Source organism: Oncorhynchus clarkii, chromosome 16 (assembly GCF_045791955.1).
Source record: "Oncorhynchus clarkii lewisi isolate Uvic-CL-2024 chromosome 16, UVic_Ocla_1.0, whole genome shotgun sequence".
Lineage (NCBI taxonomy): Eukaryota > Metazoa > Chordata > Actinopteri > Salmoniformes > Salmonidae > Oncorhynchus > Oncorhynchus clarkii.
The window spans coordinates 42,300,373-42,326,736 of NC_092162.1; the positions used below are offsets into that span (position 1 = coordinate 42,300,373).

A 26,364-nucleotide genomic window follows, 5' to 3' on the forward strand; every position below is an offset into this window, starting at 1 on the left:
CCCCGCAACCAAACAATCATATCCCTCATTTTATCAACAAATTCAAACACCACCAATTTAGAAAGGTTGATTTGTCCCGTATTTCAGTCAGACATTCCAACCTGTCTTGCAGTCATGTTGTGCTTATGAAAAAAAATGTATATATAAGGATGTGGTAGCCTAAGCTTACTGGTGATGCTAAACACTTCTCCAATCATTGTTGAGATCTGATGTCACAGGCCTATCATCAACCAATCAAATTGCTCAAGTACTTTTTGTGGGGTCTACATCTCAAGCTAAACTTGGAGGAAAAGTTGCTGAGGATTACAATACCATAACACTCCAAATGGTTTATTTGTTGAGCAAGGAGGGTAGGGTAGGCCTATATTTGATCTTCCAACCATCTTTTGGGTTATTTTAGACACCAGCAGTTGTTCTTTTTGTTGGGTCTTTCAGCTCATCATCTATTCTGTCATCTTCAATAACAACTGCGGATAAGAGAACGCAATTGTGAGAATTCAGTCAGATTCTGATTCAGGATGCAGGCAAGCATCAACTACGAGATGGTGGATTTCAACTCAGCCTTTATCTATTCATGGGAAAGTTAATTTTACATGCTGTGTCCAGTAATGCCACAAGCATTTCGCTACACTCGCATTAACATCTGCTAACCATGTGTATGTGAAAAATAAAAATTTGATTTGATAAATATGAACACATTTTCCAATAAGAGGCCGACTGTATTTTTGGACACACACACTAGGCCTTTGTCCTATTTCCAAAAGTGTTTATTGCCTTTACTGTAATGATTTAGAGATGTCCTATGGCTGACAATAGTCTCTCACCTCTTTCACTTCTCCCAATCTGTCAGAGTTGAGGTGTTTTTTTTTAGTCTGTGAAGTAGGCTACAATAGAAGTTGTTGGCATCCTGCAAGGAGACCGGTGATGGAGACCTGTCGCCATCAGCACCATAATGAGTTTTTCTCATTGTAAGGCAATACTTTCCGACATGTCTTCACAATAAAAGCTTAGTCAATAATCGATACTGAAAGACGTCAGTGAAAAAGATGATTTGATAATCAACTGAACATTATACTGTAGCCTATGATATCGCTTGCATAAAACACATTTTATCCAAAATGTTCCATCCGCTTTACGAATAAATGAGTATTTTATCGATGGAATAGTCATTTACAGAATAAAAGACTGATGGAGAGAAATGCAAATAGTCTAGGAGAGCGATGCAAAACAATCCCTAGCAGAATTGGCAGAAGATCCGTCACCGACTGAGGTAGCTTTTTCCTGGTGCATTCACTTGTCTTGTCACGACACGCTCGTGATATTGTATTTATTCTTTACTTTCTCGGTTCAATGGACATCCCGTAACAGTCAACACTTCATGAATAAGTTATTAACACCATTGTGTATTGCTCCTTCTTTTATGATAACTTACTGATTGTCACTTAAAAAACTTGATACTTTATCAAATGTTTTTAAATTTGCAAATACCTTTATTTTGTACATGATTTCTGTGCCTTTTCTGCTTAGAGCAAATGCAATGGTTTATCTAAATCATAAAATACGATGTACTCTTTCTTCCCTGTTGAAAAGGTATGCAAGGCAGACATCACCCTCTCCTGGCAGCCATAAACATTTACATAAATGTGTGTGGATAGTATAGGGCCAACAGATTTGTAAAATAGGTTGAGGATATATTTATTTTGTTTGTCTTTATTTACTCAAAATCGCTTTGATGTGTGCTTTGGAGAAACATTGAGGTGAAAACATTCAAGTTCTGAGTTGATTCTACAACTAAGAAGGATCCTGGATATGACATGTTTTCATTTCAACTGATATAACTCAAATCAAGCTACAAGTCAGCTTGATCTTTCAATTAAACATTATAAAAGCAAAGAAAACAGAAAAATAAGCCGACAATCCTTTTTTCAGTGACATTAGATCAGTCCATTTACAATGGCCATCCAAATGGCATTGTCCATTAGCTGTTATAAAGAGGCACTACCCTCTCTATCGTCGCCCTGCAGATAGGGCACTTCTTTGGCTTTGGCAGTGCCTGGTAGCACCGGTCACAAGCACAGACATGCCCACACTCCAGGAACACACAGGAACGCTCCTGGCTCAAACACACTGTACAGGCACTAGGGGAAACACTGGCCTCCTCCACATTCAGCTCCCTCAACCGCTTCCTCTGCTGCTCCTTGAATTCCTCCAGAACATTCTTCTTCTTCCTCCTCTGTGTATGGTAAGCCCACTGCTTCCACAGGATGAAGAAGAGCGTTGTGGAAGCAACTACACCAAACATCATAGTCAGGATCCTCCAGAACCTGACTGTGCTCTGCTGCTTCTCCACCAGGGAGTCATAGTCCAGTCGGCTGAGGAAGTACCTCAGGCCCTGCTTGGGAGGCTGGAGCTTCACCAGGTTGTTGTCCAGCACCAGCTCCCCGACCCCGGTCACACTCTCCCCCAGACGTAACATCTCCTCCATCTCGTGGATACCTAAGATAATAATAACATACCATTTATGATAGAATTTTATTGATTGATTTATTGGATAAAAGTATATCAATCACAAAGTACATTACATTATTCAAATGACTGATTCCTCACGAAACCAGGACAAAAAAAGACCATGATTTTGGAGATTTTCACAAAATAATCCATAGAATAGTCCTTTGGAGGAAGAATTGTTGACATATGACGTTTGTATCTAAAAGCATAAAGTTGGCACATTTGACATTTTGGCCTTACCCAGGGATTTCTGCTATGTTAAAAGTTATGGTCCAGAGAAATTGGCATAGTAGGCAATGTAACCAATCACAGGCCTCATTTTACTTACTTGTAACATTGCACATCCTGCAAATCACCAGCAGAGAGCAACCATTTTGAATACAGTTTCCCATTCGATCATTTTATCTAATTGGATCACAACCAGTGGTGTAGTGGTGCCTGGAGAAATGGGAATACTCCAATTTGGCACAAAAAAAATCCCAAACGGCCCAACCGGCAAAGGAAAGGCGCCCTGTTCAAAACTTATGACAAACAGTGACAGACTCGGAATGATCTAAAATAATAAATCTCTTATTCATACCCCTTGACTTATTCCACATTTTGTTGTGTTACAGGCAGAATTCAAAATGGATTAAAAAAATGTTTTCCCTCACCCATCTACACACAATACCCCATAATGACAGTGAAAACATGTTTTTTGAAATTGTTGGGTTATTTATTGAAAATTAAATACAGAAATATCTAATTTACATAAGTATTCACACCCCTGAGTCAATACTTTCTGGGTAAGTGTAAGCGCTTTCCACACCTGGATTGTGCAATATTTGCCCATTAATCTTTTTTAAACTTCTTCATGCTCAAATTGGTTATTGATCATTGCTAGACAACTATGTTCAGGTCTTGCCATTCATTTTCAAGCAGATTTAAGTCAAATCTGTAACTTGGCCACTCAGGAACATTCACTGTCTTCTTGGTAAACAACTCCAGTGTAGATTTGGCCTTGTGTTTTAAGTTATTTTCCTGCTGAAAGGTAAATTCATCTCCCAGTGTCTAGTGGAAAGCAGACAGGCGGGTAAAGATGTCTATTTCACCAGCCACGTTGGCGGGTTGTCAGGGCTCTACAGTGCAGGCATTTCACTTGTGAATAAAAATAGTAAAGTATGATCACATTTATAGTAAAATAAATGCAACAGTATCTGTTTTCATAGTACTTTCACCGTTTTGCTTCATAGCTGGTAAATTAATCGCACAAAGTCAAAGAACTACGAATCCTATATACTGTAGCCTATTCCACCTCGCACTGCAGCACTGCCTGGCTGGGGGCTGTACGCATCTGAAGAGCTGATTGAAAGACACCTTTTTAGAAGTGCTGTGCACACAGACATAAAATATGCTCTAATTCACTTGAAATAAAAAGTCTACTAAAGTGAGACTATCCTTGCGTTTCTTGGCTATTTACATTGTTTTGTTCACAAGCGAGGTTGTTTTATACGTTTGCGTTTCAACTGCTAGGGAAGAGAAAACCACTTCTACTAGTCAGACTCAATATCACAGGCACAAACATGACTCGACTCTCGCTACCAAGGTAACCTTCCGCCCTTAAAGGGGGCAGGTGAACATTTTTGTCTCGTGTGATATTCTGGTTAAAATACTGTTTGTATTATTCAATATACCACATTAGTTACTTACTAGTAATACATGTATTGTTTTAAAAACATTACAAAGCATGCTCATCTGTTTTTTTGTGTGTTTTGTTGGTGTAATTTTAGTGGTTTCAAAAATATTTTGATTGGTAAAAAATCTGAGTGGCTGGTAGATTTTTAAATCTACCTGCCACAGCGGTTCGTAGACCAAAAAGTACATTTTATGCCCTGGTACTCAGTAATGTGTTGAACTGGATTTGCCCCAAACATAACATTGTATTCAGGACAGAAAGTTAATTGTTTCGCCACATTTTTTGCAGTATTACTTTAGTGCCTTGTTGCAAACAGGATACATGTTTTGGAATATTTAAATTCTGTACAGGCATCCTTCTTTTCACTCTGTCAATTAGGTTAGTATTATGGAGTAAGTACAACGTTGTTGATCCATCCTCAGTTCTCATATTACAACCATTAAACGCTATAACTGTTTTAAAGTCACCATTGGCCTCATGGTGAATTCCCTGAGTAGTTTCCTTCCTCTCTGGCAACTGAGTTAGGAAGGACGCCTGTAACTTTTTAGTGACTGGGTGTATTGATACACCATGCAAAGTGTATAACTTCACCATGCTCAAAGGGCTATTCGATGTCTGCATTTTATATTGTTACCCATCTACCAGTAGGTGCCCTTTGCGAAGCATTGGAAAACCTGCCTGGTCTCCGACTACCAAACCGTAGCACTCACGTCTATAGCCATGAAGTGCTTTGAAAGGCTGGTCATGGCTCACATAAACACCATTATCCCAGAAACTCTAGACCCACTTCAATTTGCATACCACCCCATCAGATACACAGATGATGCAATCTCAATTGCACTCCACACTGCCCTTTCCCACCTGGACAAATGGAACAGCTATGTGAGAATTCTATTCATTGACTACAGCTCAGCGTTCAACACCATAGTACCCTCAAAGATCATCACTAAGCTAAGGACCCTGGGACTAAACACCTCCCTCTGCAACTGGATCCTGAACCTCCTGACAGGCCGCCCCGTCGATCAAGTCCCTGAGCTGACAAGTAAAAAATCTGTCATTCTGCCCCTGAACAAGGCAGTTAACCCACTGTTCCTAGGCCATCATTGTAAATAAGAATTTGTTCTTGCCTAGTTAAAAAAAAAGAAAAAAATGCAGATGACAACAGTGGTAGGCCTGATCAATGACAACGATGAGATAGCCTATAGGGAGGTCAGAGACCTGACCGTGTGGTGCCAAGACAAAAACATCTCCCACAATGTGATCAAGACAAAGGAGATGATAGTGGACTACAGGAAAAAAGAGGACCGAGCACGCCCCCATTCTCATTGACGGGGCTGTAGTGGAGCAGGTTGAGAGCTTCAAGTTCCTTGGTGTCCACATCACCAACAAACTAACATGGTCCAAGCACACCAAGACAGTTGTGAAGAGGGCATGACAAAACCTATTCCCCCTCAGGAGATTTGGCATGGGTTTTCAGATACTCAAACGGTTCTACAGCTGCACCATCAAGAGCATGGTTGCATCACTGCCTAGTATGGCAACTGCTCGGCCTCCGACCACAAAGCACTACAGAGGGTAGTGCGTACAGCCCAGTACATCACTGGGGCAAAGTTTCCTGCCATCTAGAACCTTTATACCAGGCGGTGTCAGTGGAAGACCCTAAAAATTGTCAAAGACTCCTGCCAACCTAGTAATAGACTGTTCTCTTTGCTACCGAACGACAAACGGTACCAGAGCGCCAAGCCTAGGTCAAAGAGGCTCTTAAACAGCCTCTACCCCCAAGCCATAAGACTCCTGAACATCTAATCAAATGGTTATCCAGACTATTTGAATATTGAAACTAATATTGAAAAAGTGTGTTCACCCTCCACTACACCACTGATCATAACTCTAAAAGCTGCAGCGATTCCAATCTGGAACTTTGATATGCCTGTAGGGTGTGTAATGTTCATCAATATATTGAAACTTTTGCCTAATCAAAAATGGTACATTTTCAATTAAATGAAATCGAGATACTGCTTGCTCTGTAATATGAGTAGTAAAGCTTCATGACCCATTTTTTGCTTTGTAGCACCTACAGATTAAACATTATGGAGTCCTGAAGGAGGCCTGGGTCCAAAATGGCAAAAATATATTAACTTTGCTTTGATTAATTATTTCAAAATTATGCTTTTAGATACTTTTAGATATATATCAAACACCCTTCTTCCCAAGGACCATTCCATGGATTACATTTATTGAAATTCATGGTATTCCCCTAGTTAAGTAAGTAATCACTCAGTAGTGAGTGGAATTTTCCCTGTATGGGTGGCCCCAGCGGGAATTGAACCCACAACCCTGGTGTTGCAAAGACCATGCTCTACCAACTGAGCCACACAGGACCACACCTTTAGGGCGCTCCCCGCTGATGAAGTGGCCGATGACGTTGGTCAGGGACTGGGCAGTGGGGTGAAAGTTCTCATAGGTGGTCTCCAGGTCCAGCTCCGAGGAGTCCAGGGGACGGATGACCCGAATGGTGGCTGCCACAGCCTCGTCGTGGGACACCAGGTCAAAGGGCACCGTGTTGGTACGCTGGTGGATGACCTTTTCACTCTCGTTCCTGACAGGTATAAAATATTAGATACCTACAGAGATGTGTATCCACAAAAAGATGCAGTATAGAGTATAATGTTTTTCATCATCAAGTTTGTTTGTTTTCATTTTTTTTAAAAACTTTAAAAAAAAGGTACCATATTTATTGATTCATTCTAGGAGGTATCATAAGCAGAACAAACGTTAGCCATTACTAGGCCATCGTCAGTGTGTAAAAGTGTCTCCACACACAAAAAAATAAATCCACACAAATTGAGCCTCCTAACAGTAAGAGAGGGTGAAAAATATTATAACACTTTAGTGTACTTTAGCACTTACCAGAGATGAGTGGTGCGATTCCACACCATCTTCTTCTCCTTTAGAGTTAACCTCTCGATGACCCCTTTGCAGTTGTCCACAAACTGGCTGTTCAAGGTTTCTTTCACAGATCTCACAACACCTTCAATAACAGCGTACGGGACACATTTTCCTGGTGCTTCTGTCAGGATGTTCTTCATATCCTGATCAATAGACACTTTCTTGGCTCCCTGTAAAACATACATGATATTGAATACCAATCAAAAACCTCAAATGTTCATTGTCAATGCAGTTATAGTCACTGTGATTAAGTTAAATCGTTTCCTGGTCAACTGCAATGATATAAAAACACTGTCTGAACTATTGATAACGTTACATTGGATTTCTGGGCGCAGTGGTGTGCTCTGATAAGTTGCAAACAAAATATTTTAAACCACCTTCAATGTGTCGCTTGCCAATGTTTAGCCTAACTACTAAACATGCTACTAACAGATTTAAAGAGATAAGGGTAGATAAGATAGATGAGGCAAGGCTGCAATGTTATTACCTTTAATCTTGCTACTGTTGTTGTCCTCCTCCAGTACACAGAGTAGAAGACTGCAGTAAGTGCTGAGCTGGTGGCTAATAGCAGAAATTGGGCTGTGGAGGGTTTCCCACTAGTATCCATCCTGTGATCTTCTGTTTGATCTTAAACAACAAAGAGTATGTCAAAGAACACAAGAGCAAGGTGTATGGATCCACATCTGGGCCATAATTCAGATGACAACTGTTGCCCTGCCATTGACAGTCTATAAGGCTATGGTCATGTGATTCAATGTGTTAGTTGGACCTTATGGAATGTATGAATGCCATGGAATTACAGTATTATATTTGTCAGCCTAAAAACCCATTCTTACAGAGACTTGACTGCCACCTAGCTATTATTAGCTAACCCTGAGTTCTCTCTTTTGGGCTAGTCAAAATCAACTTGGGTTGATGAGTGACTTTCTGGAGGCGAGTGACCATTTCAAATACTAATGATAACGTTGTCGCCAAAATTCAAAATTTGGTATCATGCAATTATACAAAATCGATTGACTAAACAGGTTTGTTGACATTACTCTACCTACCTAATTAGTTAGCTACTGTAGTTAATGTTACCTAACATAACTAGTTAGGTCCCGGCTCTGTAATTTAGCCCTGCACTGACGTAGCTAGCTAGCTAGTTGTAAACACATATTTCTCATCAAGCTAATTTTAATAGACTGGCTACTTTTATATTTAAAAACTATTGATTTCATTCCAAGATTAGCTAAATAAAGCCACATCGAATTGCTAGTTTGGGCTCACCCTCCACTTCCTTACATAGTAATATTTGTATTTTATTTATTTTATTTTCTACTTCTTCTTCGATGAGGTTTAACGGCGGTTGGCATCCAATAAATGTTGCATTACTGCCACCTACTATACTGGAGTATAACTCCCTTATACAATGCTTTTATATATATATATATATATACACACACACACACACACATACATACACACACACATACATACATACATACATATACACACACAACAAATACCTTACCATCTAACACTACACTCACAATAAAAATTCTAAATAATAATAAATACCATACTCCACTATTTAAATCTATTTAGTCCTACTTCAGGCCAACAACCTGAAAGGATGGGACCACCACTTAACACATCCTGTGCCTCTTCTGATTTCAAGTCTTGCACACCCAAATGCCTCTCTGCAGCTGCCACCACAACCTATATTTTCTGCGACTTACATCTCTGCATTACAGTTAATAACCATTGCTATAAATGCCAAAAATCCAATCTTACTGAAACATATATCACTTGTTGGTTTATCCCTCTGTACTGGTACAGATCTCCTACTCACACCACTCCTTTCAGGATCCCTCCCCCTTGACCCATCTTCCTCTACTTTCTTCACTGCCTCTGCACTACTCTAACCCTGGAAACATCAACCTGCCTTTCTCGCACGGGACATGCTGATCCTTGATATCTGATCCTTGGGGGGGTTCCATCCTTTTTCAATTCAAAATAAAGGCAGTTCAATGTGGCCATTTGACCAGCAGGGAGCAGTGTTCAATCATTTATCAATTGAAAAGCACAGCACAGATTCGTTTTTATCTATGTTTATGGGGCCTGTGATAAAACATTAGATTATATCACGTTTAGAGCGGTTATCAATGTTAGAATGGTCAATAAGAACCATTGATTTCATGACAAATAATATTGTGTAGCCCAAATGAAACATATCTTCACAAAAATGTGATTCACAAAAAGTTTTTTTTACATTAAAAAAATAAAATCTTCACATTTTCAAACAGTACATTTATATTTTCTAACGGGGCTATACATTTGGGTGAGTTTTTTTCCTCGTCTGCCAAAAATAAAATGAAACCATCTAACGTTAGTGTTTTGCGAAATAACGACACAATGTCAAATACAGGTAGCCTAGTCATTAACCGCTACTTACTCTCTCGCGGGAAACTTTCACTCATGCGCAGACATTTACAAACGAAACATGACCATTTGAAAAATAAGCCACAGGAGTTTTTTGAGCGAATAAAGACGAGTTTCGAGTAGTAACAAATGTATAAAAGCAACAGATACCACTAATAAGGGGCTAGAAGCTAGGCCAGGCAAGGCCCATACTATTGTGGAGGACTTAATTCCCCCCCCAAAAAATACTATACAGACAATTCCTTCATCAAACAACACTGTTTCACGACGCATCAGTGACATGGTAGGAGATGTTTTGAAACAATTAAATGACATGCCTTACAGCTGGATGAGTCAACAGAAGTGTTGGGCCTGGCACAGCTCCTGGTATATGTCCGTTACGTTTATGTGGGGTCAATTAAGGGAAACATCGTCTTCTGCAAACCACAGGAAACCATTACAACGTGAGAGGATTTTTTTTATTTTTAAGTACTAGACAGCTTTGTGACATGAAATGGACTGGTGGTCAAGATGTGTTGGTATCTGTACTGAAGGCTCAAAAGCCATGACAGGGACACATAGTGGAGTGGTAACGCACATGCAAGCAATTGCTCTTGACTTCTGCATTACGCAATGATATGGGCAGCGACCATGAAGCGTTTTTACAACATACAGAAATGTGCATTTTATTGTGTGAGAGACATTAGTACATGCAGCTACAGGAAACAAGGTGGGAGTTTAAGGAATTTTGTGAACATCACTGCACTTTCAAATCAAATAACATTATTGGTCACATACTGTACACATGTTTAGCAGATGTTATTGCGGGTGTAGCAAAATGCTTGTGTTTCTAGCTCCAACAAGTGCAATAATATCTAAAAAGTAATAACAATTCCACAACCATACACACAATACACACACATCTAAAGGAATGGAATTAAGACTATATAAATATTTGGATGAGCAATGTCAGAGCGGCATTCTGCCTTACCAAGCAAAAAGGCAGTAACTGCTCATTTGGTCGAAGATGAGTTAATGTCAATTTTGCTACATTACTGCTTAATCATGTGGATTAAGCAGATTAAATTATTGCTTAATCATGTGGACAAGTATCCTGCCTTTATTGTATTGTGTTTGGGAGAAAATGGGGGTCATGTTAGCAGTAACTGCATCAAGTTACTGTGAAACCAAGGTAAATAAAAGCCATTTTTCTCAGTTCCACACTATGAGCAGTTACTGCGTTTTTGCTTGGTAGGGCAGCATAGACTAAAATACAGTAGAATATAATACAGTATATACAGTGCCTTGCGAAAGTATTCGGCCCCCTTGAACTTTGCGACCTTTTGCCACATTTCAGGCTTCAAACATAAAGATATAAAACTGTATTTTTTTGTGAAGAATCAACAACAAGTGGGACACAATCATGAAGTTGAACGACATTTATTGGATATTTCAAACTTTAACAAATCAAAAACTGAAAAATTGGGCGTGCAAAATTATTCAGCCCCTTTACTTTCAGTGCAGCAAACTCTCTCCAGAAGTTCAGTGAGGATCTCTGAATGATCCAATGTTGACCTAAATGACTAATGATGATAAATACAATCCACCTGTGTGTAATCAAGTCTCTGTATAAATGCACCTGCACTGTGATAGTCTCAGAGGTCCGTTAAAAGCGCAGAGAGCATCATGAAGAACAAGGAACACACCAGGCAGGTCCGAGATACTGTTGTGAAGAAGTTTAAAGCCGGATTTGGATACAAAAATATTTCCCTAGCTTTAAACATCCCAAGGAGCCCTGTGCAAGCGATAATATTGAAATGGAAGGAGTATCAGACCACTGCAAATCTACCAAGACCTGGCCGTCCCTCTAAACTTTCAGCTCATACAAGGAGAAGACTGATCAGAGATGCAGCCAAGAGGCCCATGATCACTCTGGATGAACTGCAGAGATCTACAGCTGAGGTGGGAGACTCTGTCCATAGGACAACAATCAGTCGTATATTGCACAAATCTGGCCTTTATGGAAGAGTGGCAAGAAGAAAGCCATTTCTTAAAGATATCCATAAAAAGTGTCGTTTAAAGTTTGCCACAAGCCACCTGGGAGACACACCAAACATGTGGAAAAAGGTGCTCTGGTCAGATGAAACCAAAATTGAACTTTTTGGCAACAATGCAAAACGTTATGTTTGGCGTAAAAGCAACACAGCTGAACACACCATCCCCACTGTCAAACATGGTGGTGGCAGCATCATGGTTTGGGCCTGCTTTTCTTCAGCAGGGACAGGGAAGATGGTTAAAATTGATGGGAAGATGGATGGAGCCAAATACAGGACCATTCTGGAAGAAAACCTGATGGAGTCTGCAAAAGACCTGAGACTGGGACGGAGATTTGTCTTCCAACAAGACAATGATCCAAAACATAAAGCAAAATCTACAATGGAATGGTTCAAAAATAAACATATCCAGGTGTTAGAATGGCCAAGTCAAAGTCCAGACCTGAATCCAATCGAGAATCTGTGGAAAGAACTGAAAACTGCTGTTCACAAATGCTCTCCATCCAACCTCACTGAGCTCGAGCTGTTTTGCAAGGAGGAATGGGAAAAAATTTCAGTCTCTCGATGTGCAAAACTGATAGAGACATACCCCAAGCGACTTACAGCTGTAATCACAGCAAAAGGTGGCGCTACAAAGTATTAACTTAAGGGGGCTGAATAATTTTGCACGCCCAATTTTTCAGTTTTTGATTTGTTAAAAAAGTTTGAAATATCCAATAAATGTCGTTCCACTTCATGATTGTGTCCCACTTGTTGTTGATTCTTCACAAAAAAATACAGTTTTATATCTTTATGTTTGAAGCCTGAAATGTGGCAAAAGGTCGCAAAGTTCAAGGGGGCCGAATACCTTTGCAAGGCACTGTACATATGAGATGAGTAATGCAAAATATGTAAACATTATTAAAAAGTGACTAGTGTTCCATTATTAAAGTGGCCAGTGATTTCAAGTGATTTTGCCAATGTTTTCTGTTTCCTCTTTCTCATGTAAAGATGTTGGCCTATATAAATTGGTAGGGGAGCCCATTGCAATTTGCTGAACAAACCAAAGAGAATAATACAAAAAGACTTGATATCAAACTGGGACACATCACAACTTGATCTCGTTCATAAAGGACAATGATGCAATTGAGAAGTGCAGAGAAGCAATACAGATGTAGAGCATTCAATTATTCAGGGTGAAATATGGTAAGTGCCAGCATGCAGCAGTGAGAAAAGCAGGCTTCAGTTCAGAACCATTCAATTGAGCCTGTTGTGCATAAATCCACAAACTTACTCTCACTTCATCCAGCCCCACAGCAGCCACCATTCTCTTCTCTCTCACTAGATCTGTTTCCCAAATGGCACCCTATTCCCTACATAGTGCATTACTTTTGACCAGAGCCCATTGTGTCCTGGTCAAAAGTAGTGCACTATAAGGAATAGGGTTCCATTTGGGACGCACCCTACACATTTTTTGGGGCAATCATAATGAGTACAGGATTAGCATAAAATCTCTCTGCTTCGTCAGCTGGTTTTCCACACTCAACAGTCATAGCCAATTTGATATTTAGTTACAGGGTTACAGGCAGGGGCATGTGGGACTTGGTTTCCTAAAAAATATTTGTGGTCAAATAACTAATGCAATGAAATCCGGTAGACACAAGATGTGACAAGGATGCAACAACTACAAACAATGTGTGACAATGATGCTAAATGTAAAATGCATAGGCCTGTCGTGTACTTCCCTTCAACATTTGGGATGAATGTGGATTTATATATTTGTATCTCTACATCACTGTATGCCTGTGCTAATTGGGTGTAGCACAGAGATTCGATATAAATAACATCTAAGGTAATGACCTTCATGGGGGCAGGATTACATGTGCATGCTCCTACATACAGTTGCTAGTGAAAGTCTACACATCCCTTACCCATTCTTCACAATTTGTTGCCTGAAAAAATGTTATTAAAATGTATTAATTAGGTATGTCTTCACACCCCAGAGTTAATACTTGGTGGAAGCAGCCATTACAGCTGTGAATCCTTTTGAATAATATTCTACTAACCTTTGTCACGACTCCCACCGAAGGTGGCTCCTCTTCCTGTTCGGGGGGCTATTTAAGCCGGTGAAGCCCGCCTGCTTTTGTGCAACAGGAAGGCCGACGCGCTGTCCCATCTCTATGACACCGAGGATCTGCCCATCGATCCTACTCCCATCCTTCCAGCTTCAAGGCTGGTGGCGCCGGTGGTATGGGAGGTAGACGCGGACATCGAGCGGGCTTTACGGTTGGAACCTGTGCCTCCACATTGTCCTACAGGTCTTAAGTACGTACCGCTTGGTGTCCGTGATCAATTGATTCGGTGGGCTCACACGCTACCCTCTTCGGGTCATCCTGGTGTGGCGAGGACAGTGCGGGGTCTTAGGGGGAAGTACTGGTGGCCCACCTTAGTTAAGAACGTGAGGTTCCATGTCTCTTCCTGTTCGGTGTGTGCTCAGAGTAAGGCTCCTAGGCACCTGCCTAGAGGGAAGACAGCCCCTCCCCGTTCCACAACGGCCGTGGTCTCATCTGTCGGTGGACTTTCTTACCGATCTTCCCCCGTCTCAGGGGAACACCACGATCCTGGTCGTTGTGGATCGGTTTTCTAAGTCCTGCCGTCTCCTCCCATTGCCCGGTCTCCCTACGGCCCTACAGACTGCGGAGGCCCTATTTACCCACGTCTTCCAGCACTACGGGGTGCCTGAGGACATAGTTTCTGATCGGGGTCCCCAGTTCACGTACTGAGTTTGGAGGGCGTTTATGGAGTGTCTGGGGGTCTCGGTCAGCCTGACCTTGGGTTATCACCCCGAGAGTAATGGGCAGGTGGAGAGAGTGAACCAGGAGGTGGGTAGGTTTCTGCGGTCGTATTGCCAGGACTGGCCAGGAGAATGGGCGAGGTACATCCCATGGGCCGAGGTGGCTCAGAACTCACTCCGCCACTCCTCCACGAACATGTCACCGTTTCAATGCGTGTTGTGCTACCAGATGGTCCTGGCACCGTGGCATCAGAGTCAGACCGAGGCTCCTGCAGTGGAGGTGTGGGTGCAGCCCTCTAAGGAGACCTGGAGGACCGTCCAGGAATCCCTTAAGCAAGCTGGTGGACGGCAGAAGAGGAACGCTGACCACCACCACAGTGAGGCCCCCGTGTTCGCACTGGGGGACAGGGTCTGGCTCTCGACCCGAAACCTGCCCCTCCGCCTGCCCTGCCGAAAGCTGGGGCCGCAGTGTGTGGGGCCATTTAAAGTCCTGAGGAGGATAAACGAGGTGTGTTATAGATTACAACTCCCTTCTTACTATCGTATTAACCCCTCATTTCAGGTGTCTCTCCTCAGGCCGGTGGTAGCTGGTAGGGGACCAGGAAGGTGAGGAGCCGGAGGTCCCTCCGCCCCCTCTGGACATCGAGGGGTCCCCAGCGTACACAGTACGTGCTGTTCTGGACTCTAGACCCCGGGTGAGGGGCCTGCAGTACCTTGTGGACTGGGAGGGGTACGGTCCGGTGGAGAGGTGCTGGGTACCGGTGGGGGACATCTTGGATCCGTCACTGTTGAGGGATTTCCATCATCTCCATCCGGATCACCATACGCCTCGCCCTCCGGGTCACCCTCGAGGCCGGCGTCGGGGGGGGGGGGGGGGGGGGGGGGGGGTACTGTCACAACTCCTGGTTGTCCTTTACCCTCTGTTCCCTGCGCCTGACTCCACACCCACTACTCATAGAAGTGCGTTACAACCTTGTACAACTCTTTGGGCAACATATCAATTGTTTTTGTCAAAATTACTCAAGCTCAGTGCATTTGGTTAGGAATCATTGATGGACAACAATATTTAATGCTTGTCACTGACTTTCAAGCAGATTTAGGTCAGGACTGAGACTGCTAGACTATTCATGAACACTCAACACCTATTGGAAAGCCATTCTGGTGGGTCTTAAGCATTAGAATTTGTGTAATTGTTCCTCTGAAAAAAAATGAACTATCGGAGGGTTAGGTTTTCAGAAGACGATGACAGGTTTTCCTGTCCTTTGCTCCTTTAATACTTATTTTGATCCAGACATACTCCCCAGCCCCTTCCAGTAACAAGCATAGCCATGGCACAATGCTGCCACCACAGTACTCATCTTATTCACATCTTTAATGGCTGCCAATGATGCTTCCACCAAGTAGTAATTATGGCAGTGCCGCTGGAAAACGAATGGTGAGGCGAGATTTGCCCCAGCACTTTTCAGTCAGGTGTGGCAGCGCCACACCACTTTTTATTTTATTGAACTAAATCAAGAGGGCAAAGTGCGTTTCTTTTGGCCGATTTGCCTCATGATTTGTCAACTCTCCCACAATTTCTCTGTCCTTCACATAAGAGTGCTGCTGCAGGCTTTGTGAGTGTCTTGACCAATCAGATTCATGGAAATTGCAGGTCATGCGGGCCGGGCTGGGCACAACGCACAAAGCTGAACGCACACTCTCCACTTACCTCCGGTATTTATTCAGCAAGAGTGATAACATCACTCCAGACACAAGTAAAAAGTCTTAAACGTAAATGTCGCAGCCTACAGTATACTGCCACACCCTGATCTGTTTCACCTGTCTTTGTGCTTGTCTCCAACCCCTTCCAGGTGTCACCCATCTTCCCCAGTGTACTGATACCTATGTTCTCTGTTTGTCTATTGCCAGTTCGTTTTGTTTCATCAAGCCTTCCAGCGGTTTTTCCCGTGCTCCTGTTGTATCTCTAGTTCCTGTTTTCTAGCTTTCCTGGTTTTTGACCATTCTGCTTGCCTTGACCCTGAGCCTGCATGTCATTCTGTACCTTTTTATACCACCCTGGATTACTGACCCCTGCCTGCCCTGACCCTGCATGTCATTCTGTACCTTGTTATACCACCCTGGACTACTGACCTCTGCCTGCCCTTGACCTGTCATTTGCCTACCCCTGTTTATGTAAAACTTTTGTTACATCCAAACTGTCTTCTGGGTCTTCTCCTGAGCCTTGACATATACACCGAAATATTAGCGATCTGACATGCTGTATTGCATGGAAACTCTGGTACTGGTACTCCCTGTATATAGCTCCAGCCGTATTTTATTCCTCTCGTGTTACAATTTGCACAATTTCCAACTCTGCATTGTTGGGAAGGGCTAATAAGCAGGCATTTCACTGTAAAATCTGCACCAGTTGTATTCGGCTCATGTGACAAATAAAATGTGACTTGATTTGATAATAAGGCTATTTTTTAGTCTGATCAACTGTAGGCCACTAACAACAGCGGCTGCATAGTCTAGCCTACTATGTACCCTGTCCCTCTGGCCAGGTAAAACAACGCAGTAACATTGTTTGTGAGAAAATGTGAACGGGATCAAATTTGGTTTATATTCAAACTTGGGCTGACTAGGCTACCTAGACTTAATTAATTAACACAATAGCTGACAGACTGATTCATTTTTTTATTAGGCCTACAGTTGAATAGGGCAGGACTAGCCTACACGATGCAAACCTGCATAAAGCAAGCTTGGCCCTGTGGGACCTGTGGTACCACATCTTAATAATGCTAAATATGTGCTAATATGTGAAATTCAACAATTATTTTGATATCATTTCTCAAAGGAGAAATACATTTTTGATATAGATAATTTAAACAAACAAAAAAAACAATAATTTACATTTGTCACGGCAGATTTAATTTGTCACCAGCCAGGATCTCCTCCCATGTGTAGCAACCCTTGCCATCCAAAACGTCATCCCATGTCCAGGAATCCTGACATTGCTGCCTCTCCTGCTGCCGCTGCCTCTCCTGCTGCACTTTGGGTCGACGATATTCCCCAGGCTTAGCCCAGGGTCCTCTCCCCTCTAGGATTTCCTCCCACGTCCAGGAGTTGTGTCCTCGGCCGCTGTTGCTGCTGCCCGTTACCACGCCGCTTGGTCCTTGGTTGGTGGGTGATTCTGTCACGGCAGATTTCCTCCTCTTCCTCAGAAGAGGTGAAACAAGGATCGGACCAATATGCAGCGTGGTAGGTGTCCATGTTTTAATAGTGAAAACTGAACATGAACACAAATACAAAATAACAACGTTAACTGGCAACTTAACAGTCCCGTGACTCACAGACACAGGAAACAATCACCCACAAAATACCCAAAGAACATGGCTGCCTAAATATGGTTCCCAATCAGAGACAACGAAAAACACCTGCCTCTAATTGAGAACCAATCTAGGCAACCATAGACTTACATAAACACCTAGACTAGACAAAACACATAAATCCCCTATGTCACACCCTGACCTAACCAAAATAATAAAGAAAACAAAGATAACTAAGGCCAGGGCATGACACACGTCCTGACCTTAGTTCCTTTTTTATGTCTCTATTTTAGTTTGGTCAGGGCGTGAGTTGGGGTGGGCATTCTATGTTTTCTATCTCTATGTATTTGGCCTGGTACGGTTCCCAATCAGAGGCAGCTGGAAATCGTTGTCTCTGATTGAGAACCATACTTTAGGTAGCCTGTTTTCCCATTATGAGTTGTGGGTGATTATTTTCTGTTTAGTGTTGTGTGTGAGTACCTGACAGAACTGTTGCGTTTTGTTCTATTTTTTGTTTTGCTTCAGTGTTCTGGTTTTAATAAACAACATGGACACTTACCACGCTGGAGGAGAATCGTTATAACATTTTTGATATCAACGATTAAAATGTTTTGTATCGATAATTAAACATTTGAAAAAAAATAAAATCTTATTGATATAAAAAATTGATTTCTCCATTGAATCCTATGGGGAATTAATTTATTAAAAAATATATATAATAAAAACATTCAGTAGACTGAATCAGGCTTTGAGATCATTCAACTTTTAAATGTATCTATGCAAGTCAGTTAAGAACTAATTCTTATTTACAATGATGGCTTACCCCGGCCAAACCCTGATGACGTTGGGCCAATTGTGCGCCGCAATAAGGGACTCCCAATCATGGCCGGATGTGATACAGCCTGGATTCAAACCAGGGACTGTAGTGACGCCTCTTTCACTGAGATGCAGTGCCTTAGACCGCTGCGCCACTCGGGATCCCCAAATACAAGAGAGGTGTAGCATAACCTCTTCCATAGCAACTGAAAAAGGGAACCAAACATGCCTGAGGTCTTTAACTCAATATTAGTAACCTTGATGCAGTGATGTAGCTCCAGGCCTGGATGTGTAGCCTGCTTACTTGTTTTGATTGGGAATTATGTACATGCTCATCTGGTAGTCAAGTAGATTGGTGCATTCCCCAGTCTTTTCATGCTGTCAATTCTGAGAATCTACAATATTATTCAAATCTAGCAGCTTATTCTACCAACTCTTTCATCAAAATGTGCAAAGTAAATATGTGTGGCGAGGAATATTACAGAAATTGTAACGGATTCTCTGTTTTCTTCATCCCACATCGGTATGAATGGTATGCTATGGTATTTCCCTCGGTTTCGTTAAAAGGGGGATAAGGATCTGTAACACAGATTCAACATAGGACTCAACGATACAATACCATGGATGAACTATGATGCTCTGATCATGAGTCAGTGTGATGGTGATGCCTGTTACTTCTATTACAGTATTATAACTACTTTACCCTTTTCCTACTAGCACTGACTTTGCTGATCATTTTGTTATTGAGGAAAAATGTGGTTGTGTCACCTAGCTATCTTAAGATTAATGCACTAATTGTAAATCGCTCTGGATAAGAGTGTCTGCTAAATTAATCCAATTTATATGTAATGTAAAATGAAGATTGGCTATATAAAAATTGATTATTGATGATATTACAACGAGAAACATGTCATATCTGATTATGGAGCAGAGCTGGAGATTTTCCCTGTAACTTGTAAACACCCTTAGAAAGAACTAAGGACTCAGTACTTTTTCTTTCTTCTGCACTTATTATAATGGCTTTGGAGTGTTTCTTTAACATCGACCCTGTTATTTCTCCTGCATATAAAAGCATTTGATAAAGCATGTGATCAAACAAAAACCACATCACTCAGACATTCAAATCAGATGGCATTCTGGGTAGGTACAGTATGTGCTGAATGTTAAAAGCCTGGAGGGTTGCCTTTGAGGATTACACCAAACAAAAGCAGCACAGGATGAGTAATGAAGCTATTTGGCCAGGCTTGTGTTATGGCAGGTTTTCATTTTCTCTTCCTGTCTGTCCTTTAGAAAACGTCAAACGTGAAGCGCGTTTATAATACACATGCAGAATGCAGAATTACACAATGCAAATGATGCTGAATCATTCCAACAGAGGTGCCATTAATCTAGCCACTGTCATGTGTTTCCATAAGCAGTGGGTTTAGGGAAATGTTTTACATCTAAAGAAGGAGCATTTAAGGATTCTGATTATGAAGCTGTACATTTGGGATAGAATTGAGCATACTGCATGGAACTTGTTCAGAACATCCTCTGTATACTGTACGAAACATTTGTATTAAAGTAGGCTACAGCTGAGCTGTATTTATTGCTCATAAGGCTCTTGGGTTCAGGATATATTGAACACAAATCAATTACTATTTGTGCAGGGAGTCAGATGTTTCTGTGAAGGTTCTCTGTAAATGTCATGTTTGGTAACCTTCGCATAAGTTCTAAAAGATGATGCCTCAACTCAAAAGCGTTCCAAGGCTTTCCACTAGATGTTAGAACATTGCTGCGGGGACTTACTTCCATTCAACCACAAGAGCATGAGTGAGATCGGACACTGATGTTTAATGATTAGGCCTGGCTCGCAGTCGGTGTTCGAATTCATCCCAAAGGTGTTCGATGGGATTGAGGTCAGGGCTCTGTGCAGGCCAGTTAAGTTCTTCCACAACGGTCTCGACAAACCACTTCTGTATGGACCTCTCTTTGTGCACAGGGGAATTGTCATCCTGAAACAGGAAAGGTCTTTCTCCAAACTGTTGCCACAAAGTTGGAAGCACAGAAAGTCTGTTTTTCATCCATATACAGTATAGTGGGTGGTTGAAATGTTGTTGAATTTCCTATTTGATTAGACCTTGTTTCAATATTGATAGTAAAATGCTATGTTTAAATCAACGTCATTGTTTCAACATCATGCCATCAACCTAAATAAAGAGATGCCTGCTGTATATTGAAATAAAATCTGAAGCCACAGTCCCTGCCTGAACAGTGACTCCTACATGATGGGTAATGCACTTAAGTGAGAACTAGTCTACCATCCAGATGCCTACCTCTAGGTACCCTGCTTAGCTTTGGAAACAAGCTGTATTCGTTTCTGCTGAGCTATCATGCCAACACGTATGCTACTGATCAGCTTCCATACTCATTCGCGTCGCTATGCTCTACCTTAACACTGAATAGTTGAAAGTAACGTCTCAAACTTGTTTTGCATAAGCTATGTGAAAGTAAATTCAGAATGAGGTTGTGTTTATGTAGGCTACATTCAACGTAGTACATTGACAGCTGATTTGCACAAAGGACACCTTCATTTCAACGTGTAGCTAGCAATGCTATCATTCATTCGTGATTGATCTTTAGATGTTTATAAATTGTTACCATTAGCCCTATAAATAGGATGCCAAATTCATGATATTAACTTTTCCCTTTAGATAGTGTTTTATAAATATGTTGTTCATAATAAATAATATATATATATATATATATATATATATATATATATATATATATATATATATATATATATATAGATAAGACAATATCCAAATGTAAATGTTTATATTATTAATATCATACGTTTGGTCTTCTATTTTTAGGGCTAAGTTGCCATATGACGTTTTGTGGTTTACAAATTTACATTAAAGTGAAAAGAGTGTCTTGTCAAACTATTCGCGACGTCACCTGACCTGATTGCCTTATTAGTATGGGTAGCCTTTGATAATTAACGCAGAGCACAACCAATTTCAAGCCCTGTGGAGAAGACAATCATTGTGTCACCTATACATGCAAATGGTATTCAGTTTGAATGTTTGTTGGACAACAACAATTTGTCTTATCATAAACGGTCAATTCTAAATTCTGACATTTTAAACCAGTGTAGACGGTTACACCTCCTCCAGTGTTACAACAAGTGATTGTTTGAAAAGGGTGCCTGGAAACCCAACGTTGAACTGCATTGAATTCTGCCTCAGGCAGAAATTAGCTTTTGAATCAGGAAAGTTTCCTCTCACGACCTCTACAAGCCAGAATGTTGAATAAAAGGACATTTTAACGTACTTTACCGGTTGTCCGTGTGGTTGGTCCTTTTGGCGGTAGGCATGCGAGAATATATCCACAGGAAAGTATAATAACATCCACTTTTCAAAGCGCTGGTAGTGTGCTCAGATTTCTATCACCTGAAGTATGCGCACAAGAAAAAAATACATCCAGGAGACACATGCATAACTGCCGAGCTCGTGCACTGGTTTGCATGGTTCAGGTGGTAGGCATCTAAATGCACTACCAGCGCTTTGAAACGTTGATGTAATTATACTTTCCTGTGGCTATATTGTCTCACATTCCTATTAGGGTAGGTACTGTATGTCACTTTTTATAGGAGCATAGAGTTTAGATTAATTCGTGTTTTCTTTTTGCCATGAGAAATCTGGTATCGTTTTATCACAATACTGGTAGGTATAATTAGTGGATTTGGCTATTTCAGCCACACCCTTTGCTGACGGGTGTATAAAATCAAGCACACAGCCATGCAATCTCCTTAGACAAACATTGGCAGTAGAATGGCCTTATTGAAGAGCTCCGTTACTGTAAGTGCTGTTATTGTGAAGTGGAAACATTCTGTAGAAACAATGGTAAAAAAAAAACTCACTACCAAGTTCCAAACTGCCTTTGGAAGAAACGTTAGCACAAGAACTGTTTGTTGGGAGCTTCCCAAAATGGATTTACATGGCCGAGTAGCTGCACACAAGCCTAAGATCACCATGGCTGGAGTGGTGTAAAGCTCACCGCCATTGGACTCTGGAGCAGTGGAAACGCATTCTCTGGAGTGATGTATCACACTTCACCATCTGGCAGTTCGACGGACGAATCTGGGTTTGGCGGATGCTAGAAGAACGCTACCAGCCCCAATGCATAGTGCCCACTGTAAAGTTTGGTGAAAGAGGAAAAATGGTCTTTGGCTGTTTTTCAATGTTCGGGCTAAATTCCAGTGAAGGGAAATCTTAACGCTACAGCATACAATGACATTCTAGATGATTCTGTGGTTCCAACTTTGAGGCAACAGTTTTGGGAAGGCCCTTTCTTGTTTCAGCATGACAATGCCCCCGTGCACAAAGCGAGGTCCATACAGAAATGGTTTGTCAAGATCAGTGGGAATTTGACTGGCCTGCACAGAGCCCTGACGTCAACCCCATCGAACACCTTTGGGATGAATTGGATCGCCAACTGCTAGCAAGGCTTAATCGCCCAACATCAGTGCTCGACCTCACTAATGCGCTTGTGGCTGAATGGAAAAAAGTCCCCACAATGTTCCAACATCTAGTGGAAAGCCTTCACAGAAGAGTGGAGGCTGTTATAGCAGCAAAGGGGGGACCAACTCCATATTAATGTCCATGATTTTGGAATGAGATGTTCGACGAGGTGTCCACATACTTTTGGTTGGTCATGTAGTATATCGTGAAAATCTTAATTCTGACAGCCAAATGGATCAACCACACAGACAACCGGTAAAGTACGCTAAAATATAATTTTATTCAACATTTTGGCTTATAGGAGGTCCTGAGACCTGAGGTACACATTTCTGCCCAATGTACAGTAGAATTCAACATTGGATTTCCAGGTAAACTGAAAGATTGTTTGATAGTGATAAGATTAAGCGGTCGTCTGATAGTGTGTGATGCAGGATCTTCTCAAACTGCAACAAATGGTGGTATGTGTGAAGCTGGTATTTTGAGCTAATGAAAACAACCTCACCATGAGTGCAGTAAGTCATTTATTGGTAATTCTCAGAGAAGAGGGGCTTAATGTTCCGGAAGATGCACGCACACAAATGTAATTACATCAGTATTCACACCCCTGAGTCAATCATTTGTAGAAGCTCCTTTGGTGGTGATTACAGCTGTGATACTTTTTAGGTAAGTCCCTAAAACCCTTGCACATTATTTGCCCAATATTCTTGAAATAAATCTTCAAGCTCTGTCAAGTTGATTCTTTACAAACATTTTCAAGTCTTGCCATAGATTTTCAAGCATGTTTAAGTCGAAATGATAACTAGGCCACTGCATGATGCAGCCACCACCATGCTTGATAATATGAAGAGTGGTACTCAGGGGATGTGTTGTGTTGGATTTGCCCCAAACATAACTCTTTGTATTCAGGACAAAAAGTACATTTGTTTGCTACTTTTTTTGCAGTATTACTTAAGTGCCTTGCTGCAAACAGAATGCATGTTTCGGAATTTTTTAAATTCTGTATAGGCTTCCCTCTTTTCACTCATTTAGGTTAGGATTGTTGAGTATCTACAATGTTTTTGATACATCCTCAGTTCTCATATCACAACCACTGTGACTGTTTTAAAATCACCACATGGTGAAATCCGTGAGCAGTTTACTTCCTCTCCGACTACTGAGTTAGGAAGGACACCTGTATCTTTGTAGTGACTGGATGTGTCGATACACCACCCAAAGTGTGATTAATAACTTCATGCTCAAAGGGATATTCCGCAACTGATTTTTTTTCAATTTTTCATTTTGTATTTTTTTCACATATCTACCAATCGGTGCCCTTCTTTGTGAGGCATTAAAAAACCTCCCTGGTCGTGGTTGAATCTGTGTTTCTTGTATTTCAGTGCTTTCATTACATTATATGCATATGGTGTGCTTGAGTGTCATCAGGAGGATGTTGATTTTCCTTAAAACGAGGCTCTGATCTCTATTTGAGACTGATTGCAAATAGTTTGCCCGACAATCTCAGTCACTTGCAGAACTTGAACGATGGAAGGCCACTGAGTACAGGCAGATTTTGCTCTACACTAGTGCCATAGTATTGAAGGATGTTGTTTCCAAAAGGGTCTATCACCACTTTGTCCCTCAGTGTAGTAGCCATGTCAATTTTGATAGATTGAGATGATCAGATGAGGCATTACCTTGATGATGCCAAACAGATGCTGATGCACTTTGTTGAGCAAGAGTGTCTATGGTGATACATTTTACAATGTACATGGTCTCACTCACTTGGCACATGTTGCATTTCACAACTGCTCACTCAATTACCTTGATTGCTTAGAGTTTGAGAACCATTTGCGGTGGCTTAAACATGCCACCAAAAGCCCACATAATCCATTGGTACAAATGACAAGGCTGAATCCCACCAAGTAAAACATACTGCCAAGAACATCCAAGCATACAACAAGAATAGCATGCAAGATGGTGGCTTCCTCCTCCAGTACATTTGTCAAAGAAATAAGAGACTATGGAAACCTTGTCCGCGATGTCATTCACCATACTCAAACGGACAACTTCTTCATTCTTCCATGCGCTTCCAAAGACTTCAACACCGCAAGGATGGCAAATATCCGCAAATGCTAAATAAACATTATTTATCCCGAGGACCTAATCAGCAAGGCTGTGTCTGCCCTATCATAGGCAATTCATAATGATCCCTCTGTTGCACAGTTTTGCCAAGTAAGATCACATCTATTGGAGTAGTTTGGTTAGCGATTATGGCTTATATTATGTTGCATATTTGCCCAGGTTCAAATCTCAGAGGCTGTGGGCCAGAGCAGTGTGGATGGAAGAGGAAGTAGGTGTTACTCCAGAGCACTGGATCAAAGACCAAACTGTGTGATGTCTCCTAAATAAATATGAAAACAATAAAGGATTTGTCCACACCCTCTCTGAAATGGAAGTCATTCAAGCTTCTGCCGCTACAACTGACATCAGGTAAATAGCAGATACTTATTGCATTCAAGTATCAGGTAAAAACTGCTTTTTGTTATAGATGACTTTAGTTGTTCGAAAGCTCACCCACCATTCAGAATCATTCAGAATCATAACAGCAATGTGACAACGTCGAAGTCACCAAAGTAAGTGAAGTGGAGGAGGTCGCCAAGAGAAACCGAAAAAAAACTACCTTCAAAGAATTTATAGCTGGTACTGTATGTTTAAACACACATTGACAGTTTGTGTATATTCAATTTACTTGGCATGATTTCTATTCTTTAAATTGTTATTCATAATCACACGAGGAATGTAATCTCCCACCTCCAGCCACTACTGCCTCCAGGTTATGTAAGTATGGTAGCTTGCAATACTGATTACTAATCGACCCTTTGTCCCTAAACCCTAGCCACTGAATAACTATGTTGCCTTTTGATAGACTGGGAGGACCTTGTACCATATTACTTTGACTGATCCTTTCAAATCTACAAGCATGTGGCTAGTGGGAAGATACGGACGGAATCACTCCATGTTTCACCATTGTTAGTGTAGTGAAACAAACGTGAAGCTGATCTGAAATCTACCTGGATTTCCAGGCTAGGGGTTGGGGGCTTGGGAGGGTAGATTTTGGTTTAAAGTTTGGTCATTTTTAGGTTGACTTTAAGTTATTGAAGTAGAAGAAGACTTAAACACATGACAAATGTGAAAAAGAACGCTCAATGTTGTTTTACACGTTTATTATTTTACATGTTTATTTTCAGGCAACCCAAGCTCCAACCACAATATGCCTGAAGCACCAGGAAACCTGTGCCACCGCTACCAAGAAGCAAAAAGGCTAAAACGCAGCAAAAGCCATCAACTAATGACGGTGAGGACAACCATTCACACCATAAGCCAACTCCCT

At 41.4% G+C, this 26,364-nt stretch overlaps 1 protein-coding gene across 3 annotated transcripts; it reads right to left on the minus strand.

Moving 5' to 3' along the window:
- Positions 1-1,469: 1,469 nt before the first annotated feature.
- LOC139367626 (mitochondrial ubiquitin ligase activator of NFKB 1-like) lies at positions 1,470-8,459 on the minus strand. 3 transcript variants are annotated; one of them, XM_071105893.1, is made up of 5 exons: positions 8,182-8,459; positions 7,620-7,759; positions 7,094-7,302; positions 6,571-6,782; positions 1,470-2,496 (listed from the first exon to the last, which is right to left on the minus strand). In XM_071105893.1, exons 2-5 carry the CDS (start codon positions 7,737-7,739, stop codon positions 1,979-1,981), a joined length of 1,059 nt encoding a protein of 352 aa, XP_070961994.1. In that variant the 5' UTR covers positions 7,740-7,759; positions 8,182-8,459; the 3' UTR covers positions 1,470-1,978. The 3 variants fall into 3 exon arrangements, with proteins under 3 accessions (XP_070961994.1, XP_070961993.1, XP_070961995.1); XM_071105892.1 differs by having other exon boundaries at positions 8,402-8,452; XM_071105894.1 differs by having other exon boundaries at positions 1,478-2,496; positions 8,417-8,458.
- Between the last annotated feature and the right edge of the window lie 17,905 nt (positions 8,460-26,364).